The sequence below is a fragment of the Ammospiza nelsoni genome, chromosome 15, assembly GCF_027579445.1.
Source record: "Ammospiza nelsoni isolate bAmmNel1 chromosome 15, bAmmNel1.pri, whole genome shotgun sequence".
NCBI classification, from domain to species: Eukaryota; Metazoa; Chordata; class Aves; order Passeriformes; family Passerellidae; genus Ammospiza; species Ammospiza nelsoni.
In genome coordinates, this window is record NC_080647.1 from 6,581,701 (window position 1) to 6,607,521 (window position 25,821).

A 25,821-nucleotide genomic window follows, 5' to 3' on the forward strand; every position below is an offset into this window, starting at 1 on the left:
AGGAATAAATTAATGGGTGGGGGCTTCTTCCTCTGGCAGCCTCCCCAGATCTATCAGTGGCTTAGGTATTTTCTGAGCATTTCTTTTTGCAGCTGGGTCATCACATGTGCAAGTTCTACCTGGCTAATTTCATCCACTATTTTCCAACAACTTTCAGTATTCTTTAAACTGAAATGGATAATATAACCCCCTGGAATCTCACATTGCATGCAGTGCCAGGGCTCTGTTGATTCTGAGCTCGCAATGCCAATATGCACCCATCAGTGATTTGGCCTGAAACAGCTTTGAAGATTTGTCAGAAACTATCACATGAAAATTAAAAGGACAGAAGAAGTGACTGTAAAATTAAATTATTCATTTTTCCACAGGGACATGGAAAGAAGGAGTCTTTCAAGGATTAGGATAAATCAGCTACTACAATCAAATCTGCAAATTGTGCAAAGTTGAAAGGCAATTCCAAGTCCTGCTGATGCCATGTGAGGTCAAAATTTTAATGAAGTTCCACCAAAAATGCAAAAGCAGTAATTGCATGATTGAACTGAAAATCTGAGAAACAAGGTCTAAAAGGAAATAACATTATTATAACAAATGTTACATTTACAATTGCTGCAACATTAGCTCAAAAATTCCTAAACTGCTCATCAAAGAAAATGATAACACATTTTCCACATTGGGGCAGATTTTCTCAGCTCAGTTCCTGTGTGCCTAAAGATAAAAGATTTGCTTGTCAAGCAGTTTGTAGATAGATGGAGAGCAGGGAGGGACAATGCCCCACTTCTACCTCAAGAGTCCTTTTATCTCTCATGAATTTATATGTGCTTGGCCTTTTTATTTTAACTTTACAGCCTCCACTGCACCACCACAAACATCCTGAGTGTGCAACACTTGGTTTATTTCCTTTCCTGTAATTCATAGCTTCTACTCTGAAGCTTTGCACATACAGAATATCAGGCGAGTCAAATTGCAAGCAGTGAGACCACTCATGTATGTGTTGGTTGAAGTGGAAAGAAAAGAAAATGCCATCTCATTTGAAAGTGAATTTTAGTTGCCCATTCTGTTTGCAAGCATTCCCTTCAGTGTGATTGCTCCCATGCCATTTCTCAGAGGAACAAAAATGTATAAATAGACTCTGACCCCTTTTATTGCAGTGTGGTAAAGAAATGGGAAAGTTAAGGAAAATAACTGTAACCTAATAAAAATTCAGAGGCACCTCAAAACATTAATGAACACTTTATTATTACAGATATGGAAAGTACAGCCCCATAACTTCATATTGCTTTTGGGGCTTGCAAAACTTAAAAATTACATTCTCTCAGGCAGTTTGACCATTTTTTAATACCACATGTATTGTATTTTTTGCTGTTGAGAAGGAATACAAACCATTTTGGTGATATTTTCTGATAGTTGCTGATTAAAAGAAGATGGAAAAATACATGGATACAGAACAAGGAATCAAGAAACCTGGGCTGGGCTTTTTTGCTGTGCTGCTTTGTTCATGACATAACCAGAGACTTTGATTTCAATGACTCAGTCTTCTCATCTGCAAAATAAGGATAACATCTGAATGTCTCTCAGTGGAATGGTGAAATTTGATTTCAGCATGTGTAAAAAGGACATGGAGATTGCTAAGTGGCAAGGTGTTATTACCATATATTATAAATATAAACCTAGGAAATTTGGCATTGAATGTGTAGGGGATTTTTCCCCTTTAGCTGCCCTTTAGTTTTAAATACTACTAGTAATAATTGACATTCTATTAACACTGAGAGGAAACAACAGACAAAGGATTCTGCGCACACACATATAGCCAACATAAAAAAAAGAAACAAAGAACAGGGCAAGTCTGTGTGTGCTCTGAATATTCAAGCTAAAATGGAGCTGTACTTGGAATATTTAAAAGGTTCCTTTTTCATTCTTTTGAAATACTACCTGATCTTACTGCTACTTTTTCTGCATTCATCACAATTATGGGTTAATTTTTTGGCCCACTGGCAGGCAAACTTTCTGTTCATGGTTGCAAAGGGAGTTTCCTGCACAAGGCCCAAAGAGCCTGCCCTTTGGAATGGCCATGGATGCTGCTTTACCTTCACTCTTCTCAGAGTGCAAACCCAGAGGTAAAACAAGATTATTCCTAAATTTATTGATACCCAACTAGAGCAGCATCTCTCTTTGAGAGCTAATGGGAGGCAACTCATCATGGTTAATAACACAGTAGTTTAGGTTGGAAGGCACCTTAAAGACCACCCAGTTCCCAGCTCCTTGCAGTGATGGGATGACATTTGCAGTTGCTGTGGGGACACAAACTGCCCCGCCCTGTGGGGTATCTGGGGAGCTGTGCCGTGCCCTGCCACGCTCCCCTCAGCACCGGCCACCGGGGACCACGATGGCTCCCGTGGGGCGGCCAATTCCACTGGCCCCTTTGGCAGATGTTCAGAGAATATTCAAAATATTCAACACCTAAACCACTAAACCAAAGGCGTGCTTAAGAGGTTTCTGGATCTGGCACTGGGTGATGTGGTTTAGGGGTTGCAGTGCCAGCTCTGAGTGGACTTGATGATCGTGAAGGTCTCTTCCAGCCTTGACAATTCCATGATCCTAAACCACATCGCTCAGCGCCAGATCCAGACACCTCTTAAACACCTCCAGGGACGGTGACTCCATCTCCTCCTTGTGCAGCCTGTTCCAACACCTGACCACCTGAACAGTGGATTCCTTTTTTCTAATCTGAATCTCTGCTGTCGCCGTTTGAGGCCGTTTCCTCTCCGTACAGACCCGGCAGAGCAGACCGGCCCCAGCTCACTCCACGGTCCCATTACGGGTGATGAGCTCCCCCCTGAGCCTCCCGGAGCCCCGGCTCCCTCAGCCGCTGCCCATCAGACTCCCAGTCCTTCCAGTTCCCCAGTTTTGGTCTCTCCCAGTTCCCCAGTCCATGCAGGAGGTTCCCCAGTCCTTGCAGGAGGTTCCCCAGTCCATGCAGGAGGTTCCCTGCCCCCGGCCGGACCCGCTCCAGCAGCCCCGTCCCTGTGGAAGCGCAGCCCGAAGCAGCGCCCAGCGCTCGCCGCGGCCGCCCCGGATGGACGCGGGAGCGCTCCCGGTGCCGGCGGGGCGGGAGCGGGCGGAGCCTGCGCACTGCGCCCCGCGCCCCGCGGCCCGCCCGGCACTCCCGCGGCCCGGCGCTGAAGATGGCGGAGGGCGGTGCGGCGCCCCCGTCCTGCGCTTCCTCCTCCTCCTCCTTGAAGGGGCTGCGGGAGCAGATGGGTGAGAGCGGGCAGGGAGGGGTAGCACGGGGGGTGTGTGGGGGGTCCGGCGGCCCAAGGGCGCGGCTGGCGCCGGCCGCCCCCCCCCGGCCGCCCCGCTGGACGTCCGGCCCCGTCCCGGGGCGGGGAAGGGGCACCGCGAGCGGAGGCCGCCGGGGCTGCCTGGGCCCGGCCCGCTGCCCGCCCGGTCCCGCTTCCCGCAGCTCCGGGCGGTGATTGCTGGCTCGGGAGCTCCCGCAGCTCGCGGGCTCAGCAGCGGCGGTGCGGGGAGGCTGCTTTTCACGAGCCGCCCGTTTTTCACCGGTTCTCCAACTTCGCGGTGTCTGTGCTGGCTCTTCCTTTCGGAGGGTTTGCTCCAGCGATGTGTTCGGTCCCGAGTGCAGAAGGCAGAGACAGCCCCTGGCATTGATTTCTAATCAAATATTGAATAATTCCCGATTTTACTTTTCACTTTTTTTTTTTTTTTAACTGGTGTTATAAAAGGGCTGAAGAAGCTCTGCTTTGGTTTTGTCTTTTTGTTTTGGCAGTGCTTATGTGCTTATTTATTCTTAAAGTCCTTAATAAGATACTCTGCAAGGAGTATTGTGCATGCACGATATGTGTTTGCAGCAACATTTCGTGGTACATCTCCATGCAAAAGCTTTGTGGGTGAGCATTAGAAAAGATAAACATTTACTTATCCCAGTCACAAAAAACAATAAGTAAAGAGACTTGTGGTTTGATCTAAGCTAACTAACTAGGGCTAGGTGCAGCAACTACTCTTGAGAGCCTCTTGCATGATTGTTTTCAGTGTATCTGTGTAATTACATAAAGAGGCGTGCTGGCGAAGGGTCCTGAATGCACAACTCTCATCTGGCATTTTTCTTCAGTGTGGTGGGTGTTGGAAATACTATTTAATTACTTTTTGGTTTTGTTTCAAAATTAAGACAGTTTAGTGCTCCAGAAGGATAAAGATCTACCAAAAGATAGCACTTCCCACCTGCAAAGGCTGTGTCTGTTTGAACCTTATTCTTCCTGCTAGAACTGCTGAATTTTATTTTGCATATGGGATGCACTTACATGGTGGCTGCTAAGTTTTTCTAAGGATGGGCACCCATATTTGGTTACAGCTGTCATGACCTAGATTTAGTCCCAAAATCACAGAGGAAATGCTCCATGGGCCAGGCAGCTCCATCTCCCTTCAGATATGCACATGTTGTAATATGCACATCATGTTGAACAAACAACCCCCCTCCCTAGATCCTGGAAAGGCTAGACTTTGAATTTTTTCCCCTGAGGGGATAAAAGTCACTGAACCAGAATCTGAACTTCAGTGTACATAGAATGCATTTGTAGCAGTTATGTGCTCAAAGATAAACTCAGTGCTAATGTGCAGTGAATCAATGCTGACTGTGAGCTCGCAGGCTGCTGCAGCTCTGCTCCCGACTTCTGGTCAGTAGTACTCCCTGGAGAGAGCAAATGATGTTTAGAAATCATCCTTGCAATCCGGCGGTTGACGGTGGAATTTGCAGGATAATTTGCCACAGTATTTGCTGCTCTTTGGAGAAGTTGTGAGCAGCAGCCAAGTCTGATATCGCAGCTGTTTGGAGAAGATGTAAAAAAAAAAAGAGAAAGACACCCGAAGGAACCTCGAGGTTCAGTCCCACGCTCCCCTTGGGCGTGTTTGGGGAGGGATAGAACTTCCTGCCTGTCTGAGCTCTCTTGGCTGCGTGGGGGGACTCCTCACTTCCAAAATACCTGCTAACAAAAATGCTTGGAGCTTCTGCTGCTCTGGGGGCAGTTGTGTACTTTGCTGTCTCAATCAATCTGGAGAACAAACATCTATGCAAAATAAATACAGTGTTGTGTGCCTTCAGCCATTTGTCAGTGAACTTGTGTCTGGGAATCTCACATTTAAAGACAATAAATAAAGAAAATCTTGCTGAGAAACCACAGCTCTTTCTGGCAGCCTAAGAGGTGTGTGTACATACTGTTTGTATAGTCACCTTCTGCATAGATACCTTTGTAGTCCTTATTAAAGGACACTTCTGAATTCTTGTTCTGTTCACTTCTGCTCTCTGTGACCAGCCTCTTGATGGTGCTTGTTAATGTTTAGGCCTTGTACACGTAGAATCCCATGATGCCACTTGTAACTAACTTCCAATTTTGTATGTTTAGCAAGAAAAATATTCTCTCAAATTCAGTCTAGTGTTGAGGTAAGAGAAAGGTGTTTCTGCTTCTTTGAGAGAGTATCAACTGTAATTAAGATTCTGCAGGCAACCTCATGCCTGCAGTGCCAGTTCTGCAGTTCCTTTGTAATAATTTTCTGCCCTGACACACTTGTCCTATCTTATTTCCTTTATGTGGGTGACAAAAAGCAGAATCTGCTACCACAACTAGAAGGCAGTTAAGGTTTCTGAACATCACTTAACATTGTAGTTTTACACTGAACCAGCAGTGTTGCTTACCCCATTTTTGTTATCCATGCTTGCTGCTGTCATCCCTCAGGGATGAAGAGGAATTTTTGATCCTGTTCTAATGCCATAAGTACTTCTGAGCTTGTTAAGATGTGAGAAGAGGGGAATAGTCGCGTACTTGTGGTTTATCCAGTAAGTGAGGTTTTCCTTGAGTAGTGTGGGTAATCAGAGGAAAAATACCTGTAATTTAAGCTGCTGTAGCCTATATTTATTGTCTTCATTTTCACTGGAATACTAAAAACTCCTCTTTTTCATAGTATGGGTGGTAGAGAATGTTTGGATTTTTTACTAGAGCTTGGTATTCCTGTGCTGTTGCCAGGATTTCCACTCACATATTGAATTGCTGTTGCAAAGGTTGTTCAAAACACTATATTTAAATGCTATTCATACATATTTTCCTTTCCAGGACCTGCATCATCTTTTAGGAAACCTGTCTCAGGTTTGGGGAAAAAAAATAAAGTGCCTTTTTCAACAGGCATAAATTCCATGACCTGCAGGTCCCCGTTTGGTTGGAAGTTTTCTAATAAAACAAGAACTTCATTCCATGTAATCAGTTCTTTTCTCCCAGTGTAAGTGGCACTGTCTGGCTTTGTCCATTTTTCCCAGATCACAGTTCTTAGCAACAGCTTTATCAAGTGCATGCACACAGAATTGGCATGAAAAGAGGATGGATGGATAATTAATAATGCATCTTCATTGCTCAGGCAGGTAGTCAGGGACATGCACAGATTTATCTGGTGTCTAGATCAGTTATAAAACATAAGAACACAAGTTTGCACCAACATCTGTAGGAGTACTAGAGAGCTCTTGGGTACAGTCTTGGTCCCACAACAGAAGATGGTCAGAGGAAATTATTTGGGACCCAGAAGCATCTCAGACAATTGATGAGTTGACCTGTGTGTCAGAGCTGCTTGCTGGAAGACAGAAAGAATTTATTTACAAATTTGGATCCTTTAAAATCTTTGGGATTTGCAGTGTGGCTGTCAGTAGAGGTGGGCTTCAGATCTTGCCTGGGAAGCAGCAAGACAAGGAAAGCATTTCTTTGCCAGGTTTCTCGCAGGGCAGGAGTGCTGCATGAAAGGCATCTTGAGCATTCAGTTGTTGTTTTACTTGGTGATGTTTGAATGAGTGACTGGTACAGGTCCCATCTGCAGAGCAAAGGCAGCTCATCACTGGGGCATCCAGCTCAAGAGCACTGGGGCTGGCTTCAATTTCTTCATTTGTCAGACTCCTCAGAACTTTGGAGAAAGTTCTGAGGGGCTTTTGTGCTTCATCTTTTTTCCTTGCATGAAATTAGTAATACTGCTTTGCAGACTGCCAAGGCAATAAGTGCAAAGAACTGCACAGAAATTGGATTTCATGTAGATCTCAGTGGTGAGAGAACATTCCCAAATCAGGCTGAGAACTTAATGTAATTGTGATGGCTATGAGCTCTAATTTCATTTTCTTTTTGTTCAGGGAAATACAATCATATAGGGTAGGGATAATTTCATGCTGATTCAGAAAGATGAATGCTATGTATTGAGGTGCTTAGCATTCTGAAGATTACTTCCAGTTGTAAGTGGTTTATAAAAGGTTTTATTAGAATTTAAAACTTAAAATTCTTGAGATTTCTCCAAATATATTCAGGAGACATATGCTCCTTGCTGTAAGGAGAAAAAGCCAAACAAACAAAAAAAAACCACCCAAACCATGTGCATATGCAGAATATTTTTTTCAGTTTCTTGTGTTGAGTGTTCCATTCTCTACATATTTCTTCATGTGTTGAAATTGCAGAATATAAATTTGGCTTCCATGCTTCAATTCAGATGAAACTGTTTAGCAAATAATGATTTGCAAGGGTCATAATTCCAATGGTGAGAGCCCAGAGATGTTGTGGCTTACACTGTCCCTAACTGCGCATAGTCCTAAAATGTGACTGTAAGTAAGGGTTGCTGTTTCTTCATACAGTTGTGTTTTTCAAAAAGAAAACAGGGGAGTACTGGTATGCTATTATTAATTTTCAGTTCTTAAAGGTGATAAGAGAATAAAGAAGGGTTACTATGGGTTACTGTAAGATAAATGGAAAAAATAATCTAGGTTAGTCATAATAAAGTAGGGGTATCAAAAACTGCTGATTGTCTTTAAATTTGATTAAATAATTGGAGATGCTTGCAGTCCTCTTGTGAAAGGACACTGACAAATAAAATTCTGAGCATGCAGTTTTAATGACTTCTGTGGATATGAGTTATCAGATTACTTGTGGTACTTCAAAATCCAACTGGGACTGCAAATTTCTTGTCTGCCACAAATAAATTAGTGCCATTTAGTTTCCAATTATGCAGCTTACAACCAGGTTAATCTTACTTGATTATATGCTTTCAGTGTGTTTGCATATGCCTGTCCAATAATCAGAACCTTTCTAGATGCTGGAGGTTTAAGATTTTTGGAGTGTGGGGTTCGTGGAAGAAAAAAATGTTGCTCAGAATTGTTTTTGTTTGAAAGAGACAGAAACCTCCACTGTGCTGCATCATTTATGCTGTGCATAAAGGGACCAAGCCTTTGCTTTTAAGGAAGGCTGACATAGTTGCTTGGCATTAATTATTACAGAATAATTTAGATGTTTTCATCTAAATTATTTTTATATTCCAGTCAGTTTGGAAGTTCTGCTTTCTAGGTGAAGAATCCCCAGCTGATGTTGCCTTTGAAGAAAGCAGTTACCACTGGCCATGCTCAGAATACCTCTGTCTTTTCTCATAGTGTTTTTTTCCATTCATAATTCACAGGGAACTTCTAAAATACTCCTTTATGAGTACTTAACTGACTCCTAATTTACAGACACTCTCTGTTGTTTAAATGCACTGACCTGAATCTTGGGAGGGAGAATAGATATTGTAGTGCCTTGTTCTCTGGGCAAGTGTTTCAAAGCTTCCAAGTGTTAGAATTCCTCTCCCAAGCCCAAGAGGGCTTGGCTACAAGAATATGGAAATACTGTAGGGACCTTTGTACTTAAAGAACATAATTTAATAGAATTCATTAATTTATTAATTTCAAAGATTATCCTCTGTTTAATTTTGCCAAGAGGACTTCTTAGAGGAACATTTTTGCAGCACAGGGTTGATCAATATTATTGTGTTTTGTGTTCTGGACATTAAAACCAAGGACACTCATCTCCAGACCAGATAAGGGAGTGTCACCTTACTCACATTCACTCACTTACTTACATTCACTCACATTACATTTCTTGAAAAGACTTTCTGCCATTGGGTAATGAATTTAGAAAGAAATATGGTCTCTTTATTTTCTCTTTAGTTCTTTTTTCCTACTTGTTTTTTTTTTTTACACCCATTTGCCATTTTTCACTTATCCTTCAAGCTCTTTGGAGTAGGAACTGATTCATGGTCACTGTGCTGGAGTCTTACATTGCACATGTTGGAGTGTCCCAGAGCCTTCATTTTCTAATTAGCTGGGTGAACTGTGCAGCTGTAAGAAAATTTGCAGTTTAATTCCTTTTACATTTTGCTCCCCTTTTTGGCTTTAGACAAGAGGGTTTGCTGCATTAAACACACTGTGGACCTGTCAGTGTCCTGCAGCACTTTCTGTATGGAGTGATTTGATTTGAGACTGGCCTGTGAGGGTAAATGCCAGCACCAGTCTCTCCTTCTGAAACACACAGTGTTTGAATGAGGTCTACATTTTCCATGAGAAATTCTTCAAGTGTAAAAAGCAAAAGCAGTAGTTTTCACTGCTGTCTTGGAAAGAAACTGCTATCCTTGCACCAGAAGAAAGCTCAAAATGGAGTTTTCCCAGGGTTTGTCTGAGTGTGTTGTGACTCTCGGTGCTAGGCTGTGCTCTGGGCTGGCATTGTTTGGCCTGGGTGAATTAAACAATGGGCACAGCCTGCAAACAAGAGCACAAAAGCGTTTTCAAGGCCGTGCTTCTAGCAAGCAAAAAACCCCAGACTGTTCAGGAAAGAGGGAAGTCATGGAGAGAAGTGAGCTATTGCCAGTGTTAGGGATAGTGCACGGCAAGGGAAGAAACAATACAATGAAAAAAACAGATGTGAAATAAGAGAAGAGAGCAAGGGCTTGGCTTGAAGTTACTTTTTGCCATGGCTTGCAGGAGTGTGAAGAGGAGTCGGTGTTAGGCAGCCCAAAGCAGAGAGCTGATTTCTGTCTGTAGCTTTTGCCAGTGCTTGAGCTAGAATTCCAGTGGGAATTCCAGTGAGCTGTGCAGAGGAGGTTAAAGTGGGACTGCTCTGGCATCTGTGGAGCCAGTCCTGCATTGAGGGACACATGTACTCCTGAGCACTGGGCAGTGCTATAAAATAGAGACAATTATTTGTACAGCAGACTGGTTATTGATAATCCATTTTACCTTTTGGGTCCTTCTGCAGCTGTTAAACCTGTATCTAATTCTGCCCAGTTGAGAATGTTAAATCTGTGTACACCTATATACAAGCATTGATGTCACATAACTAGTAAATTTTACAATGAATCCACTTGAAATTATGTAAGGGCATTTCATTTTAGTCCTGTGTATTAAGATACTTTGGAATTTCCAGTATGCAGAAAACAGGTAAATATTTCAGGTAAACTTGAGAAGGTTCACAAGGGTCTTTGTGAGAGTGGAGTTTCTGCTGTCATTCCACTTAATTTCTTTCAGGAGATGAATAATAATACATCTCACTAATAAAGAACCCCAAATTGTGGAAGCCAGGTATCTTTTCCAGAGAAGGAGATAGATTTATCTTATCAGCCCTGTGTGCACAGCACAGACAGTGCTTCTTACTAACCTTATGATGGCTTCTGCAAGAGTTGGTGACATGTCTTTGTCCTTTCTAAGCATTGTCCTGGCAGTTGCTTTTTCCATTAAGTAGCAAGAAGCATAACTCATGGCTGAGCAGTGTAAGTGAGGTTAAAATAAGAGAATAAGTGTCAGTGGGACTCCACAGATGTGTTTTCAGTAGTGCTCAGACAGCTGAAGTGAGGATGGTGTGGCTGTTGAGCAATGGTGTAACATCTCTGACCGTAGAAAGTCTCTGGAGATGGCTGCTAATTCTGTTAAGGACAAATTTCAATGCCTTGGTCTGTGCTTATATTATAGTCAAGTTTGGTTTAGATTATGTGCTTCCCCTAGGGCAAAATGTGCAGAGATCAATGCAAAAATTAACCAGCAACCTTCCTGGTGTCTTTCAGCCCTAGGCTGAGTACATAGTATGAGTACCATACGTCTTTGAGATTGCTTCAGCTGTATCTTTGCAGGTTTCCTTATAAGAAATAAATAATTTTGTTAGTTATGTGATTTAAAAAAAAACATTTCTAGGTCTTGATCTGAATGTGAATGTTTGAAGAGAAGTAAAAAATTAGGTTCTTGCAAGTATGTCTCAAATACTTGCTTGTGGAGCTGCTAATTCATATACTGCAAAGGAATGCTTGTGTCAGTGGGTTCAAAACTTATGATGAACTCAAGAAATCACCCTGAACTGCCTTGAGCTTTGGGAGCAAAACCAGATTGTTGTACAGGATTAGCTGAGGAAATGGTATTCAAGGGAGGAAAGCACATAAAGGTAGTAAAATAGGTATCCCATGTAGGGAATAAATAGAGGACAAAGTTTGCAAATGGAGTCTGGGATAGGGATAAGACAACAGGAAGCTCTTGTAGCCTGATGAGGCTGAGAGTGTGCACTGCTTTCTGGAGATGTCTGTGCTTCCCATCTGGTGGCTGCCCAGACAAAACAGGAGAACCATCTGCCTCCCAGCTGCTCCGTCAGAAGGTGCCTACAGGGAAGCTCACGTGTGTGTTTGTTTGTGGAGCCTGTCAGTCCTTGCAGCCCAGAGATGGGATGTGAGGGTCAACGGGGGGAGACAGAAAAGGGGAAAACAGGGAAAAGAGGAATGCACACAGAGAGGGCTTCTCTTCATCATTAAAAACTTTCTGTGTTGTCCACTTGTTTGTGTGAAGGTGCATCCTTCCTCTGCTGTCATCTGGCAAGGAGAAGTGTAAAAGCCAATACCTAATTTTTCTTAAAGCTTCAAACATATGATCTTGCATCTGTTTGTCTTAACCTATGCTAATTAATGATTGGAAATCAGCTTCAAAGGCAGTGCATGGAAATCTCAAACTTGAATGCTGACTTTCCTCATCTTTCCTGAAAGTATGTACAAAACTTTTAAAGAATCTGAACACTTACTGGCAAACAGTATCTCCCTTTAGTGGAGCAAGACAAAAATGGAGGCTTGCAGATTTGGCACAGCTTGTTATAAAATCAGAGATATTTTGCTGGAAGGTTCACTTTTGATTCATGGGTTGCTTATTGGCTTCTTGTTACCTGCTTTAAACTTTTATGGACACTTAAAATCATAACAATGCTTAACATTCAGGACCCCTCCTAACACCCTCCATTTCAGAAGCTTAGCCTGGGATTTTTTCATTTGCTTTGCATAACAAGTCATTAAATCATAAGAAGCAGAAGGATTGCTGTGAAAGTCAGAACATTCTGCTCTCTCTGTAGTTCCACAAGGGAAGGGAAGGGAAGGGAAGGGAAGGGAAGGGAAGGGAAGGGAAGGGAAGGGAAGGGAAGGGAAGGGAAGGGAAGGGAAGGGAAGGGAAGGGAAGGGAAGGGAAGGGAAGGGAAGGGAAGGGAAGGGAAGGGAAGGGAAGGGAAGGGAAGGGAAGGGAAGGGAAGGGAAGGGAAGGGAAGGGAAGGGAAGGGAAGGGAGAGTAGGGCAGGGGATGGGATGGAAGGCCTGGAGCTCACTGGGTGAAGGGATGGAGCTGCCTCAGTCTCTAATGAGGTTTACTAAGAACAGCAGTGGGTTCTTTGCCAGTCTTGGCAGGGCCGGGGTATTAGCCGTGTGCAGGGGTTGAAATAGAAATCAAGGTTTATTTTTAGCGCCGGTCTCTTCAGGGCATATTGGAAACCTGATCAGGGAAGGGAGGTACTGCCATGCTCTGTGTGAGGGAGGCACCTCAGCACCTGCACTGTCAGGGGATCGTGAGCTGGAAGTGAAATTGGGAGAGTTGGATTTATCTAGAATGTCACCTCCTGGTGCTTCTGTGGGTTTGGTTTATCTCTGATTTGCTTGGCCAGACCTGGGGTGCTAAATGGTGATGAGGGCACAGAAGGAAAACTGCTTCCCAAATTACCTAATCATTTCATGGTTCAAATAGCTCTATTTTATTATGCATGAATGCAGATATTATTATTAGCCTCATGCATGGCTTATATTTTTATTGATTTTACCTGGAGCACTTAAAGGTAGACTACTGTAAAATAAACACACAAATTATGCTGATCACAAAATATTGTTGTGAAAGACTGCTGTGGGAGGGCAAGCTCAGAATAGAAATGAGATATAATTTGACTCTAAGAGAATTTTTCCTCTCCAGGGAGTTTGCTGAATATGTCCATGAAGGCACCCCCCCATTAATGCAACATGTGACACAGATTCTAGTGAAATGGTTGTTAAATGTTTCCTGTTCTGGGGTATTCTGATTCATTACAGAGGTATTAGGCTCTGTGTTTTACAGAGATATATTTTATGGAAAATACTTTTCCATGAAGCTTCACTCTATAGCAGACTGCTACATTCATTATGGAAAACTAGGCAGAGAAATTATAAATATCTGTGCCAAAAACCATTTAAATATAGTAATTATTAAGGTTTATTTTATCATATCAAAGCAAAATAAGATAGGTATTTCTTAAAGATTGCATAGTGCAACAACATGCAATGCATTTTCTTTTACTGTAGGAAAATGTGGACTTTGAAAATCACAGTTTTGTATTGTAAATTTACAATGAAATTGTCAAGGGCCATAAAACCTGTCTGTTGACTAGAACTTGGTGAAACTGAGCTCATGTATTTCAGGAGTGTATCTAATGTGATGTCTGTCCCCCTTTTATTAATCTTCTGTTCAGATCCCCAGTTCACATTTGATTCTGGCTTTCTGTTGGTGAAATGGATCACATCCGTGTGACATGAAGGTGCACACCTTGTAGCTTAAATCTGCTGCTTTCAAATGTGGAAGCACATTGTTTCTATGCAAATAATGAAGCACTGAAGGAGTGAACATAGAATATTTTAGCTGACATACAAAAAACGTTGATGTGCAGAGTCCTCTGGCTGGATATTTCTAGAGTTTTTTCACCTCTGTGTCCTCTGCAAGCTGAACTGTTTCTGTAACCCACTTTTCTGTCTTACAGAATCTCAATCTTTTGCAACCTGAATTAATTAAAATAAACTGACTAATTGCTTTGCAGATTTAACACATTTTTAAATCAGTGCCTTCTAATCATGAACATTATTCCAACTGTGCATTTATCTTTGATTGAGTAAATAAATACATAATCTCCCATATCCATTATGGCTGCTTTGTTCACCAAGATTTCTAATAGGAAAATACTTCTGCAAGTAAAATAAAATTAATATTGTACCTGTTTAATTGCAGGTTGCTTCTTACTATAACTTTGTTATAGAAATTTGGATATTTCAACTTTAAAGCAAAATTCCAATGTTGGTCTTAACTGAAGCTGGTTTAGTTGCAGAGTGACTTTGTTCTGTTGGGATAATTTCCTGCCTCAGTTAGCTCAGGCTTCCTGGGCACCACTGCCTCCTCCTTTGAGGAAAGATGTATCTGGATTTCTGGATTTGTCTGAAATCTCAGTGGTATTTCAAGAAGCTTGTGTTCCTTCAGCCTTTGTGATGTACAAAGGTGTCATTGGATATGAATGCCCTGGTTGTACATTTCTGCTCTCAGAACACCTGCAGTGGGGCTGCTCTTCCTCTGGCTGTTTGCACTTCTATTTGGGTTAGAATAGATAATTCTGTTGTTCTCCACTTGGTGTTTTTTTGGGCAGGATTCCCATCCATGTGACATGCAACAGTGTACAAAAATCAGAATTTTGTCTGATCTAAAGAGTGAAAAAACAGTGAGCCTTTTTTAAGCTATTTTTTTGCCAGTTGGTAATCTCATCGTGTTGTAGTGTATCTGGTCTGTGACTTGTGTGAAAAGAGCCTCAGAGATGTATAGGATGGGTTGAGGAAGACTTTTGTTTGCTGCTGCAGTGAGAAATTAATTCAAGACATGGCAACAGCTGCGAGTGACAATTTAGAGTTGCTGAATAAGTATTGTAATCAGCATTTATCACTGAAATCACATGGGATTAAGCACTTTGAGGTGATTGTTCTTGGGCACAGCCTTAGGGAGGGTTATTACCATGACACAACTAGTTGTCATGGCAATGCATGGAGAAGAGGGAGATTCTTCCTTCCTCTTTTGCATTTTGCACTCCTCTTATTAAAGGGAAGTCAGATCATTGGCAAAGTTGTAGTTGCCATTCTTAAAATATAACAGCAATTTGTACTATTGGTCCTGCATGTTCTGGGTGAGATCACAGCATGTTACGTGTTCCTTTTGTGGGTTTGCCTTTTCTGTGTAAAACTGCCCTCAACTTTCTCATGTGTGGGTTTGTTCCCTCTTCCCCTGAAGTTGGGCTTTCCCATGGAAGGCAGCTGAGCTCCCAGGGCCTGTCAGGCAAGGGGACAGCAGGGTGGCACTGTGTGGGGACACTTGTGTGCAGCTGTGCAGGGCACTGGGCTGATGCTGTCCTACAGGGTGCCCTGCCTGCTTTCCTTGTAACTCTTCACACCCTGCAAGGTGATTGGTGAAGGTTGATACCAAAACAAAGAAAATCTGGGAAGAGTGATACAGTAAATTGTTAATGGTTTTTTTTATTTAACAAAAGTAATATTGGTAGCATTTCCTTTCTGTGTGATTATCTGTGAGTTGTTGCCCTGCATTTTGCTGAAGTTACCTTGGTGAAACTCAGATAATGTGAATGAGTCTCTGCACAAATGCTCAATTTACTGTTTTGGAGTCTAATTTATAATTAAAATTTATTTTTGAAGCTCTTGTTTCAGAAGTATGTTGTAAGCCTCCCTCAGTGGTTTACTTTATGCAGCTAATCCCCTTTGTCTTGCATGTCATGAGGTAATGACAGGTCTTCATAGACCTCTCCCTGCTTGGGTCTCATCAGAATATGATTCTAGTAGTGCTAATGGGTTATTACATACCTGTGTGCAGCCCACAAATGCTCATGTGGCAGCAAAGACTTTCTGTTATTAAGTGTAAGTCACATACAGCTTTGCAAAATAATGGAGTTTGTTTTGGAAGTGTTATTAAATAGGTTTGATCTTTGAAACTCTGTAGTCTTAAAACATAAGGTTTGATAAATATTTTTACAACAAAATGCTTTGCCAGGTCTCAAGTCTCATGACAAATTTTTCCTCACAAGTTGAGCAGCCCCCAGTTAGCTATTTAATAAAAGCATCAGCGACCTCAAGTAGAATTTTATGTATTTATTTTGGATATTTCTTTCATGAGTTTCAGTTGTAGAGCTTCTGTTAATGTGGATTGATTCTTTCTCACAGTTGCTGCAGCCCAAGCCATAGCAGAAGAAAGAAGAAGCCAAAGTGGCATTAGCCCTCTTACAGTCCAGACCTCAATAAAGACAGCAACTAAACCAGGTATAATTACAGGTCATTGCTCTTAATGAAGTGCTGGGCTCACAAGGGAGGGCAAGTAGGGATTGAAAAGAACATATTTAGAGAAAAGTTTGGTGCTCTTTCTTCAGGAGGCATCAGGGCACCTGGTAGATGGTTTGTGTGTCTGGTTTTGATGACAGGTTTCTGTTTTTCACTGGCTCAGAGTTCAGTTGGTGTTGCCTGTCTTGTAAGCAGGGCATGACAGCAAAGATAAATGATGGTAACTGGGCAAGTTACCAGCTCACTTCTTGCTGAATTTCAAGTTTTTATACCTGCAAAGACTGCCTATGTCTTGGTTCTGCTTAGTCTGCAAATGAGCTGTCCTACAGTGCTCTGAATTTGTAATGACAGGTGAACTATCTGTTCCCAGATGACATTTTCCTAAATTCCTGTTATTCTTGTTCATGGGAGTTAATATGTACAATTCAGGCTGAATTTGGAATAGGGTATGTTCTCACATGTCTGACTTAGGCTTTTCTTTGCCTGTACCTATTGAGCCTTTAATATGATGTCTGCTTTCTCTTGCACCTGTTAAAAATAGAATTATGAGGGAATGGAAAGAGGGAAGAGGGCGATGTTCAGCTTTCTGTGAATTTTTCAGATGGTGTCTTTTATCTCTAAATAGAGTGTGCAGTGATTTGGTGGTGTGGGCATCTCTCAGGAAGTTTCATTCTCCTTTTGATAGGGAAAACTTTTGACATTTTATTTAAATTTGAATGTTCAAAATCATTGACAATTATGTGTCTTCAATTTTTGTTTTGACAGTGATAGATGGTTCCATGCTAAGAACAGAAGAAAGGCAAAGGCTGGCCAGGGAGCGGAGAGAAGAGCGGGAAAAGCAACATGGTATTTTCATGTTTCACTTCAAATATCATTTTCTAAAATGTTTCTCTTAAAGGATTTACTGTCCCACTTACTCCATGTTTTGTCACTTTTTGTCAGCTTGCTGGGGACAAGAGACAAGGTCTGCTCTTGGTCTTGCATCAGTGTCCATCTGTGAACCTGAATGAAGAAGGTTTTGATTTGAGAGAACACTGTAGAGAGTTGTAGCTTGTTCAAGCTCTGTGTCACTTCTGACCTTCCATTTCTTAATGACCAACCCAGCAAATTTTGCTAATTCCTTACTGAAAGCCTTAACAAAACTACTTTGGAAAATAGAACCTTTAGCTTAGAACTCCTTCCTATAGCCCTGAAAACTGATGTTTGGAGAATGCTGATTCAGAGAAAACAAAAAAAGATTTAGCTACTTGAATGGCTTGTTTGCCTTGAACACTGCTTCCCTTGTTTCCCAGCACACTGAAATGACTCCTGCATTGAAGTGTCAGCAGTATACACTTTATCTTAGCAGGGAATCTGAACTAGATAACAGCAGAAAGCTCTCACCCAGCTTTGTGCTGTTTGTGATGTGAATCAGTGCATGTGTGTGTGTAGCAGGAGATGAAAGGGTCACAGTGTGCCCTGCAGTGCTGGGCCTTGGGCTCCCAGCTTGTGAGGAGAGATGTCTCTCTGAGCTGTGTGTTTGTTTCTCAACATAAAAGCAAAAACCCACAACAACAGGAATTATTGTGTTATCCTAATATGGGAACAGGGTAGTATTATGACACATATAAAATTCAGAAATATTTTGGAGGCCCTATGTGTAGATGCTGCCTGTGCATTGTTGGTGTGATTATCTGGTCTCTTGGTTCATTTCATCTGTCTGGCCATGGAAAATACTCTCTGTGCATTCTAGCTTTGTGTCACAGGACCTGAGGCTTCCTGTTGAACTGCACACAGCTGTTCCTTGCTGGAGGCTGCAGGGAATGGTGATAGAACTATTTTGAACTCTGATGCAGGAACTGTAGGGTCTTCCCATCTTGTCATTCAGTGCCTTAAATACTATTATATTTTGTTCTTTAAAAAAAGCTACAACATAGAAAATTCTGCTTTTTGATTTTTAATTTACAGCTTCCTTACAGAGACATCACTATTATGTTGATAAGAAAGGTATATGCTTAATTTAGGGAATATACATATCCTGATATTCCTGTCTAGACAGTAAAGCCTAGTAGCAGGCAAAGTTCTAATTCCACTTCCAGCCTGGGGACAGAATTAAAGATGAGTCTGTTGTTTGTTGTCACCTCTGCAAGCTCATCTTCCTGTACATTTTCACTTCAGGTGGTAAGAATTCTGCTTGGATAGTCTCTTGCTTGTAAGTTGCATTGCAGTATCCATGAATGGCTAAGTTTAATTTTAATTTTTTCTGTAAAATATTCTTACAGCTGCCAAAGAGACACAAATCCTTGAAAAGGAGAGAAAAGCAAAACTCCAGTATGAAAAACAGTTAGAAGAAAGGCAGAGAAAGCTAAAAGAAATGAAGCAAAAAGAGGAACAACGGAGGGCAGCAGTAGAAGAGAAGAGGAAACAAAGAATAGAGGAGGAAAAGGTAACACACATCAAAGTTCCATAGTTTACAAGAACTACATTGTTTTCCTACATTACCATGCTCTGAAGTGCTGTGAATGAGAAACTCAGGGAGATGATGAATGTGTTAGAACATAAAAGTATTTTCCACATCTACAGTGGGCTATGTAGGCACATGTCCACCTTCCCCATGGAGCTTTGGCTGTAGCTGAGGCACTCAGGACTTCAGGAGCTGTGGCTGTTTGACCACTGGCTCTTTTCACATGAGCAAAACCCCCACCCCATATTCCTATATTTCCAGATACCTTCAGAGCACCTTGTAGAGTCTCTCTGTAAATCAGTGTGGGTGACAGATCTTAGACTTCTCTTGGAGCCCTGCTGTGGCCTGAGACTCACATTCTCTTAATTCTTCTAAATCAGAATTCATTCCTGTATGATGAAAGGTGCTGATGTTATCTGTGTATTTGTCATTTGCTGCTTTGAACTGTGTGGTGTCTGTTCTCACTGGCCTTTGCTCTGACTGCACATGGACAGGCAGAGCAGAATTTGAGTTTGGGACTTACTCAATGGATAGTAGCTGACAGCAGAAATAAATACATGAAGTTATTCCATCCTTTTGACAAGTAGCTCTGTTAGTGCATATTAAACGTGCAAGTTCTTATTGTTAGCTTTTTCAGCCCGGTCTTGTTTAGTTAATCTTCTAATAAGGGAGGAGCAGTAGCACAGTAGCAAATACTGTGGAAAAGGGAGTGGTTCTAAAAATCTTGAAGACCACTAGCTGTGGTGAGGATTCAGATACCTGTCTCCCCCCTGCTCCTCAGGTATTCTGCATATCTCTGAGCTCACTGTATTGAGGTCTTCAGCTCATTTCTGTCATTTGTAAAGTGAAGCCTATGTCTTTAACTCTGACTGAAGAATTGCTGCACTGCAGATACCTCCATGGAAATACAATCTACAGATTACATAATGTCTGGGTACTTTGGCACCTTAGGTAAACTCTAGTTCAGGTTTCTCTAACAGAGGGGAACTAAGCTCTATATTTCAAACAAAAACTTCTAGTTTTATCTTTTACCAGTGAGCAGAATCCTCCCTTCCTTTCAGGTTTACATTGTGTGTTTTGCATGGTGACTTCTTTAGTTTGTGTTGTGAAATGGTGTTGAAAGGAGGTGAAAATCTAGTGTCCCCAAGTGGGAGAAATGACTGTATAATGAGTTCCCTTGACATCTTACTGCAGTGTATCTGCAGAAAATACTGCTGCAAAAGATCACTTGGGATATAACTATTCCACAAGAGAAATGTGTTGTTGACACGTGTGGAAACCTGGCTGGCAAGAAAGAGTCCAGCACAGTTCATCTTATGCACAAGAGCTAAAGCTCCCCTGCTGGCAGTTACTGGTTCTGGAGACAGCAGCAAAAGCTTCTTTCAGCCCCCTATGTCCTGTCAGCAATGGCTGCTGAGGCCTGAAGTTGATTGGTCTTCTATTGTACTTTTGCCTTCATGTCTTGCTGTTCCTGATTTCATCACATCTCTCATTCTGTCAGTGTCTGTTAAGACCTGGGTCATTATTTTTACAGTTCTAATTTTATACTTGGTATTTTATAATGGCGAATTTTTATCACCTTTTAGAAATAACTGGATGATATAAATATTTCAAGGGTAACAGGTTACTTTTGCTCACTTTGGGGTTCATCCCTATTTAGAAAATAAGTAGTGCTGTTTACTGAATAGGAAATCTGTTTGGTGGCTATTTTAAGTAAAGAGTAGAATAGATTATCTGTGCTTTAGCTCAACCTAATCATGTTTGCAGTGTTTTGAAGCCATTAATTACCTCCAGCATTCTTTGCATGATAATTTTTGTAACAGCAGCCTGGTAAAACAGATTATAAATCATACTGGGGACGGGAGGGGGTCTGTATCTTGTTCCCTGGCATGGCTGTGGTTAGCAGTGAAGCTTCATGGAGCTGTTGTTTGGTAGGAGCGCTATGAAGCAGTTCTGCACCGCACCTTGGAGCGGAGTCAGCGCCTGGAAACACGACAGAAGAGATGGTCATGGGGGGGGTCTGTAACTCCAGACTCAGAAGGCAAAACAGGTAAGCAGCACTGGGTTTAGTAGGACTGAAATAATGGAATATTCTGTGTGAACACTGGCAGGTGGAGCACTATTCACAGGGACCTGGGCATCCTTTCCTATCTGGGATCTGAAAGCAGGATCTGTGGGTAGCTCCTGGGAGGTGTCATATCTGTACTTGCCCTGAAATGCTGCTCAGACTCAGAGCTATTTCTGACCTTGGGAAGAGCTGGAGAGAAGCTCCATGGGAGATACAGCACGTGACAGCACTGCCAGCCCTCAAACATCAGCCAAGGGGAATCATGATCTGTAATACTGAGATAATTCAGAATCCTTCAAATGAAGTTCATGTAATGGAGTGCTGGGATTGGTGATGAAACCAAAAGTACCCAGTTGTCCTCTAATATCACATCTAAAATGTTTAAAACACACCCTTGGAGTTACAGAATGCTGACTGATCATTTGAATGCCCAGTAATGGGTAAGGATATGTGGTGGACAGTCCAAGCTTCTTGGAACATGAATTCTGTTCTGGATTAGGTGATGCATTTTAACAGTCCTTAATTTGAACTGAGATAATTTGCTGTTCCACAATTAACTGTTTCTGCTTGTAAACATTCTGAAATCAGACCAGCAAATAAAGATTGCAGTGGAAGGGATCTTTTCATGCACTACCTAACCACCAATAAATAACATAAGTTATTGGCCAAGAATAAAATAAATCAAAAATGCTTTAGTTCAGCCTATCCTCTATATTGGTGGAACTGTACTGAGTGCGGTACTGTCATTTTCTGTCAGCTTGAGTGTGTGTTTGTAACATGTTTGAAAGTGCTTTGATATTGATATGCAGCATCCCCAATTTGTGGTTAATTTGCATTTCTTTTGCTATTTGACCTCATGACTTCACTTACAAACCTTCTTCTTCTACAGAACAACAGAGCACTGATGAAGGTGGAACTGGTGGTATAGATTTCTAAAATTTTCTTTTTCTGTTATTTTACACTCTCTACTAACCTTTGAGGCTTGAGTTCTTCTCACACTAAGGAAAACCATCTTCTTTAGATCTTTTCCTGGATCTTGGCCAGCTGTGCAACAAATGTGATCCCTAAGTAGAAAGCAGCCCCCCTCATTTTGGCTATCCCTCCCAGCTAATTCAACTACAGCTTAAGTCATGGCATGCTGAGGGAATTCTCAGGGAAAGGCTACATGCATTTGGGTTTTTAAAGAGGTCTGGATACAGCACAGGGAGAAGAGAAATTTCTATGGGCATGTATTTGAACATAAATTAGTTCAGTGGTGTTTGGAGGGTTTAAGGGCAGTTTCAGACTCTCATTGCTTTGCAGAAAGTACATGGTAGGTCTTGGTTTGTTTCCCTCTTGCTTTGGTATACCAGCAGTTGAAGTCACATTTGCAAAATCAAAGATATTTTAGTGAAACTTTTTGAAAGGGAATGGGTCTCTTGAGCAGTTTGATACTTTTCCCATGAAGGGTATTGCAAAATCAGAGCTGTCCCAGTTACCTAAAGGTAATTCTGTACATGAAATGTGTTTTCATTGGATTTCTGGCACTTTCCAGTTTACAGACTGGGCCATTCATAGAAATGCTTTGGATCACTGATACAAATGTTTAATAAGCAGAATTACTCCCTGTAGCTAGATTGGGGTGAAAACTCTCAGCTGAGACCCAGCTGAGTCTGAGTCCTGGCAGTCTGTGCGTGCCCACAACGTTACTAATGCAGTGCAGCTGTCTGTGACACACACAAGTGAGACTTGAAAATGCACTGAGGTCTGACTGAGCATGGTTTAACTACTCTGGCAACACAGCAGAAGCATGTGTATTTTAGTTAACTTTTCTCCTCCCTTGCCCTGCACATCATGAGCCCCTGATTTTCTCCAAAATCATCCAGTTTGGCTGGGTTAGTTTATCTATTTTACATGTTTTCCTTGGATACATAGATAAATCCATTCACTATCTCACACTACCAAGTATCATTTAACCTTGAAACTGGGAAATCACATTTGTCCTACATGTTTAAGGAAGCACTGGGTTTTATTCTACTAACAAGCACAAAATAATGTTCTTTGCTCTCTCCTGATTTGTGTGAGGAAATGAGCTTTGTCTGTTCTTTGCATTGTGGAGGAAGATCTTCAGTGCTGCTGAAGCACATTTAAGATAAAATATCCTCCAACACAAATGCTCCTGATATAATAATAAGTGTTTAAACTGTGATTTATGCATCATAAAATAACTATGTAGATAGTTCAGCAGCAGTAGATCAATTTGGGTAACTTGGCACCAATCTGGAAAAAAATTGCTATGGAGATAAACAGGTAATGCAATGTCCTAGGCAAACCCTTGTGCACCCACATTGTTTGAAAATTGTGTTTGATTTTATGTTAATGTTTCAAACATGAAGCTATGATGTGTGGGGTGGATAATGTGGAACCATGACTGGTTTTACATTTCTCATATTTATTCCTATTTCAGGGTTGTTCCTTTTAACTTTGAGAACTCGTTACTTTATTGTTTAAAATCTTCCTAAGCCGTGTGGGATATTTAAGTTCAGCTGGCTTTCTAAAAAATCCTTATATGGTCCATTTTGCTTTATATTTGTGTATTTTCTGGAAGGTCAACAATTACCTTTTCTTTTTACTCTGAAAAATGACACCATGTGAGCTCTAGTCCATTACATCATTGTGGCTGAATACTGCATCTTCTCTAACTGCATGTCTGGAGCAAATTTCAATGCAATATTATATTTCCACTGTCAAATTCTGTGGCAGATTTGGGATTAAATCCCCATTTCTTGAAATGAGAACCATTTGGGGAACTGATTTCAAATATTCTTTAAATATTTTAGGACAAAAGGCATTCTTATCTGTTGTAGTGCTGTGCAAAAAAAAATGCAGAATCAGATATGTCTTCCATGAACAGGGTGTGTCAACAGTAATATTGAGGAACATTGAGTGGCAGAGCAGAGGTTTTGGGTGATGGTGTTCTCTGGAAAGTGAAGCCCATGTAATGGAACATTTCCCCAGCCATCAGCACTTCTGTGGGATGCTGAGTGTGATTCATGAGACCACAGCAGGGATCCTGCTGATGGAGAAATGTAAAAAGGGATGAAAGCCCCAGAGTCAAGTGTTACATTAATGGCATTGCTGTCAGTGCTGAGATGAAGCAGGCAGGGTGTGGGTCTGCCAGGAGAAATGGCCAGGCTGTGCAATAAAGCATCCTTGATGACAGCCCTGCTAAAGGGGTGTTTTAGTGGTGCCTGCTGAGCAGAACAAGAGGTTCAGGTGCATCAGGACTGGAGACATGCAATTAGAATAGAAATGGGGCTGCCAGAGCCTCTCCTTGCTAAATAAAGAGCTTCCTTGTCCTAGTAGAAATTTGGGAGGAAGTGAGACACAGCTGATCTTATTTCATGTAGCCTAATGTTACCCAGCCTCAGGCAGTGCTGCAGCACCCTCTCTCAGTGAAATCCTGTGAGGACTGAAAGCTCCTCCTCTGATTTTCCTAAGATCCCATGTTTCCCAGCTCCTTGCCCAGTTCCAAGTCCTGCTGCATGGCAGACATGTGCTTTCTTCAGCTCTGCTGCTGCAGTTTGCTTTCCCCCTTCCATTAGAAAAATAGAGAAGTTGGTGTCACGTGGGCTGTGTGCTTCTTGCATTTCAAATCCCTTGATGGAGGCAGGAATATCCTGCCTGTCTTCTAAAGCTTTTTTTTTCTAGAGAAAGGAACTTTAAAGTCTCAGAATTTGTTCTGCGAATGAGGTAGGGAAGAAGTTGAGGCCATCTGATCATGCAAATGTATTGATTGAAAAAGCATTGACCTCTGTAGCTGGGTCCCAGTAGGTGATAGACCAAATCTCAGATTTCATACAAGTGCTGAAGTGCTAAATTGAACCAAGAGAAATCTGTGTGAAGTGTCTCTGTGATGTTTGGAGGCCTTGGACTCAGCTGAGTTCAGTCAGGAGCCAGGATTTCCTTTAAAGAGCAGACACTAGAGGGTAGCCTTCCCCTTCAAACGTACTGAATACGTGAATTATGAGCTTCCTCATTTTCATATATAAAACCTCTTAAGGCTGTTTAGTTATCCCAGTTCTCAGACTCCATTCATAAAATGCTCCCTTTTTTTCTTCTTCTTTTTAATATGTTGGGGAAGCATGCACTAAGCTCAGATCTTTATTTCTAAACTGGATTTGGTAGATCTCCCTGTTATCCCATGGGGACTGTGCTCTTTTCCACTGTCCCAAGAGCTTCCCATAGGGCTGTCCATAGGAATCCTCATGTCCTGGCTCTGGCTGTAAGGGGCTGTTGTAGCAAGCTGGCAAAGGGAAAAGATATTGCCTCTGTGGTGAGTAGTGCTGCTGTGTCCTTTGGTATTTATGCACTAATGAGTTCAGATTAATCATCTTTGCTGTGCAGTGTGTCAGTAAAATTGGTTACTTGTATTAGATGTGTAGAATTTTGTGTGTTTGTTGTGCTGGTCTGCACCACTCTGTGTACATTAATGTTTTCTGCTTACTGAGTTTCTATAGCAACAGGTATATGCTTTTCCAAGGCTTTCACACTCTGGAGTAGTGTTCATCCTGAAAGCACATTATTTGAAATTAAAAAGCAGGTATCTATTTATCTGCCTTGTAAGAAACTTTCAGTCCTGCCACACGAGATGCGATTTTTATCCATGTATATATATCTGTATACACATACAAAAAAAATATTTATGCCTCATGTGGCAATTTTTTTCTGAAAAATTTCAGATTTGATAGGAAACATTAACTGAAGAGTAGCTTTTAGAGAAAAATTGGCAGTTTCTAAAATACAGCAATCAGGAATGCTTTCTTGCCTTTCCTCACGACTTGGTTTTATTCCTCCAAAATAATTTGTTTTGGTTTGGATGTATTAACTAGTGATTAAAAAACTGTTTTGACATACCTATGTGGCAGGAATGAAGAAAGAAATTTTCCAGATTTTGTTGTTATTTTCTGTGTCTTGCCAGTCTGATAACAGCAGACAATCTCAGTAGCTTTTGTCTTTACATGTTAGGGGCACGGGGTTTAAAAATCCCTTTTTTGCACACATATGCATAAATCCTGGCATGACTCCC

At 41.6% G+C, this 25,821-nt stretch overlaps 1 protein-coding gene across 1 annotated transcript in view; it reads left to right on the forward strand.

The window, feature by feature from the left end:
- The first annotated feature begins 3,135 nt into the window (after positions 1 to 3,135).
- Positions 3,136 to 25,821, forward strand: part of LOC132080226 (ensconsin-like) — a 42,663-nt gene continuing 19,977 nt past the window's right edge. Inside the window, exons 1-6 of the mRNA XM_059483248.1 lie at positions 3,136 to 3,258; positions 16,129 to 16,224; positions 17,008 to 17,088; positions 18,504 to 18,667; positions 20,621 to 20,735; positions 21,643 to 21,675. Of these exons, the coding sequence (XP_059339231.1) occupies positions 3,183 to 3,258; positions 16,129 to 16,224; positions 17,008 to 17,088; positions 18,504 to 18,667; positions 20,621 to 20,735; positions 21,643 to 21,675 (565 nt within the window). The 5' untranslated portion in view covers positions 3,136 to 3,182. The remainder of the gene's footprint in view (positions 3,259 to 16,128; positions 16,225 to 17,007; positions 17,089 to 18,503; positions 18,668 to 20,620; positions 20,736 to 21,642; positions 21,676 to 25,821) is intronic.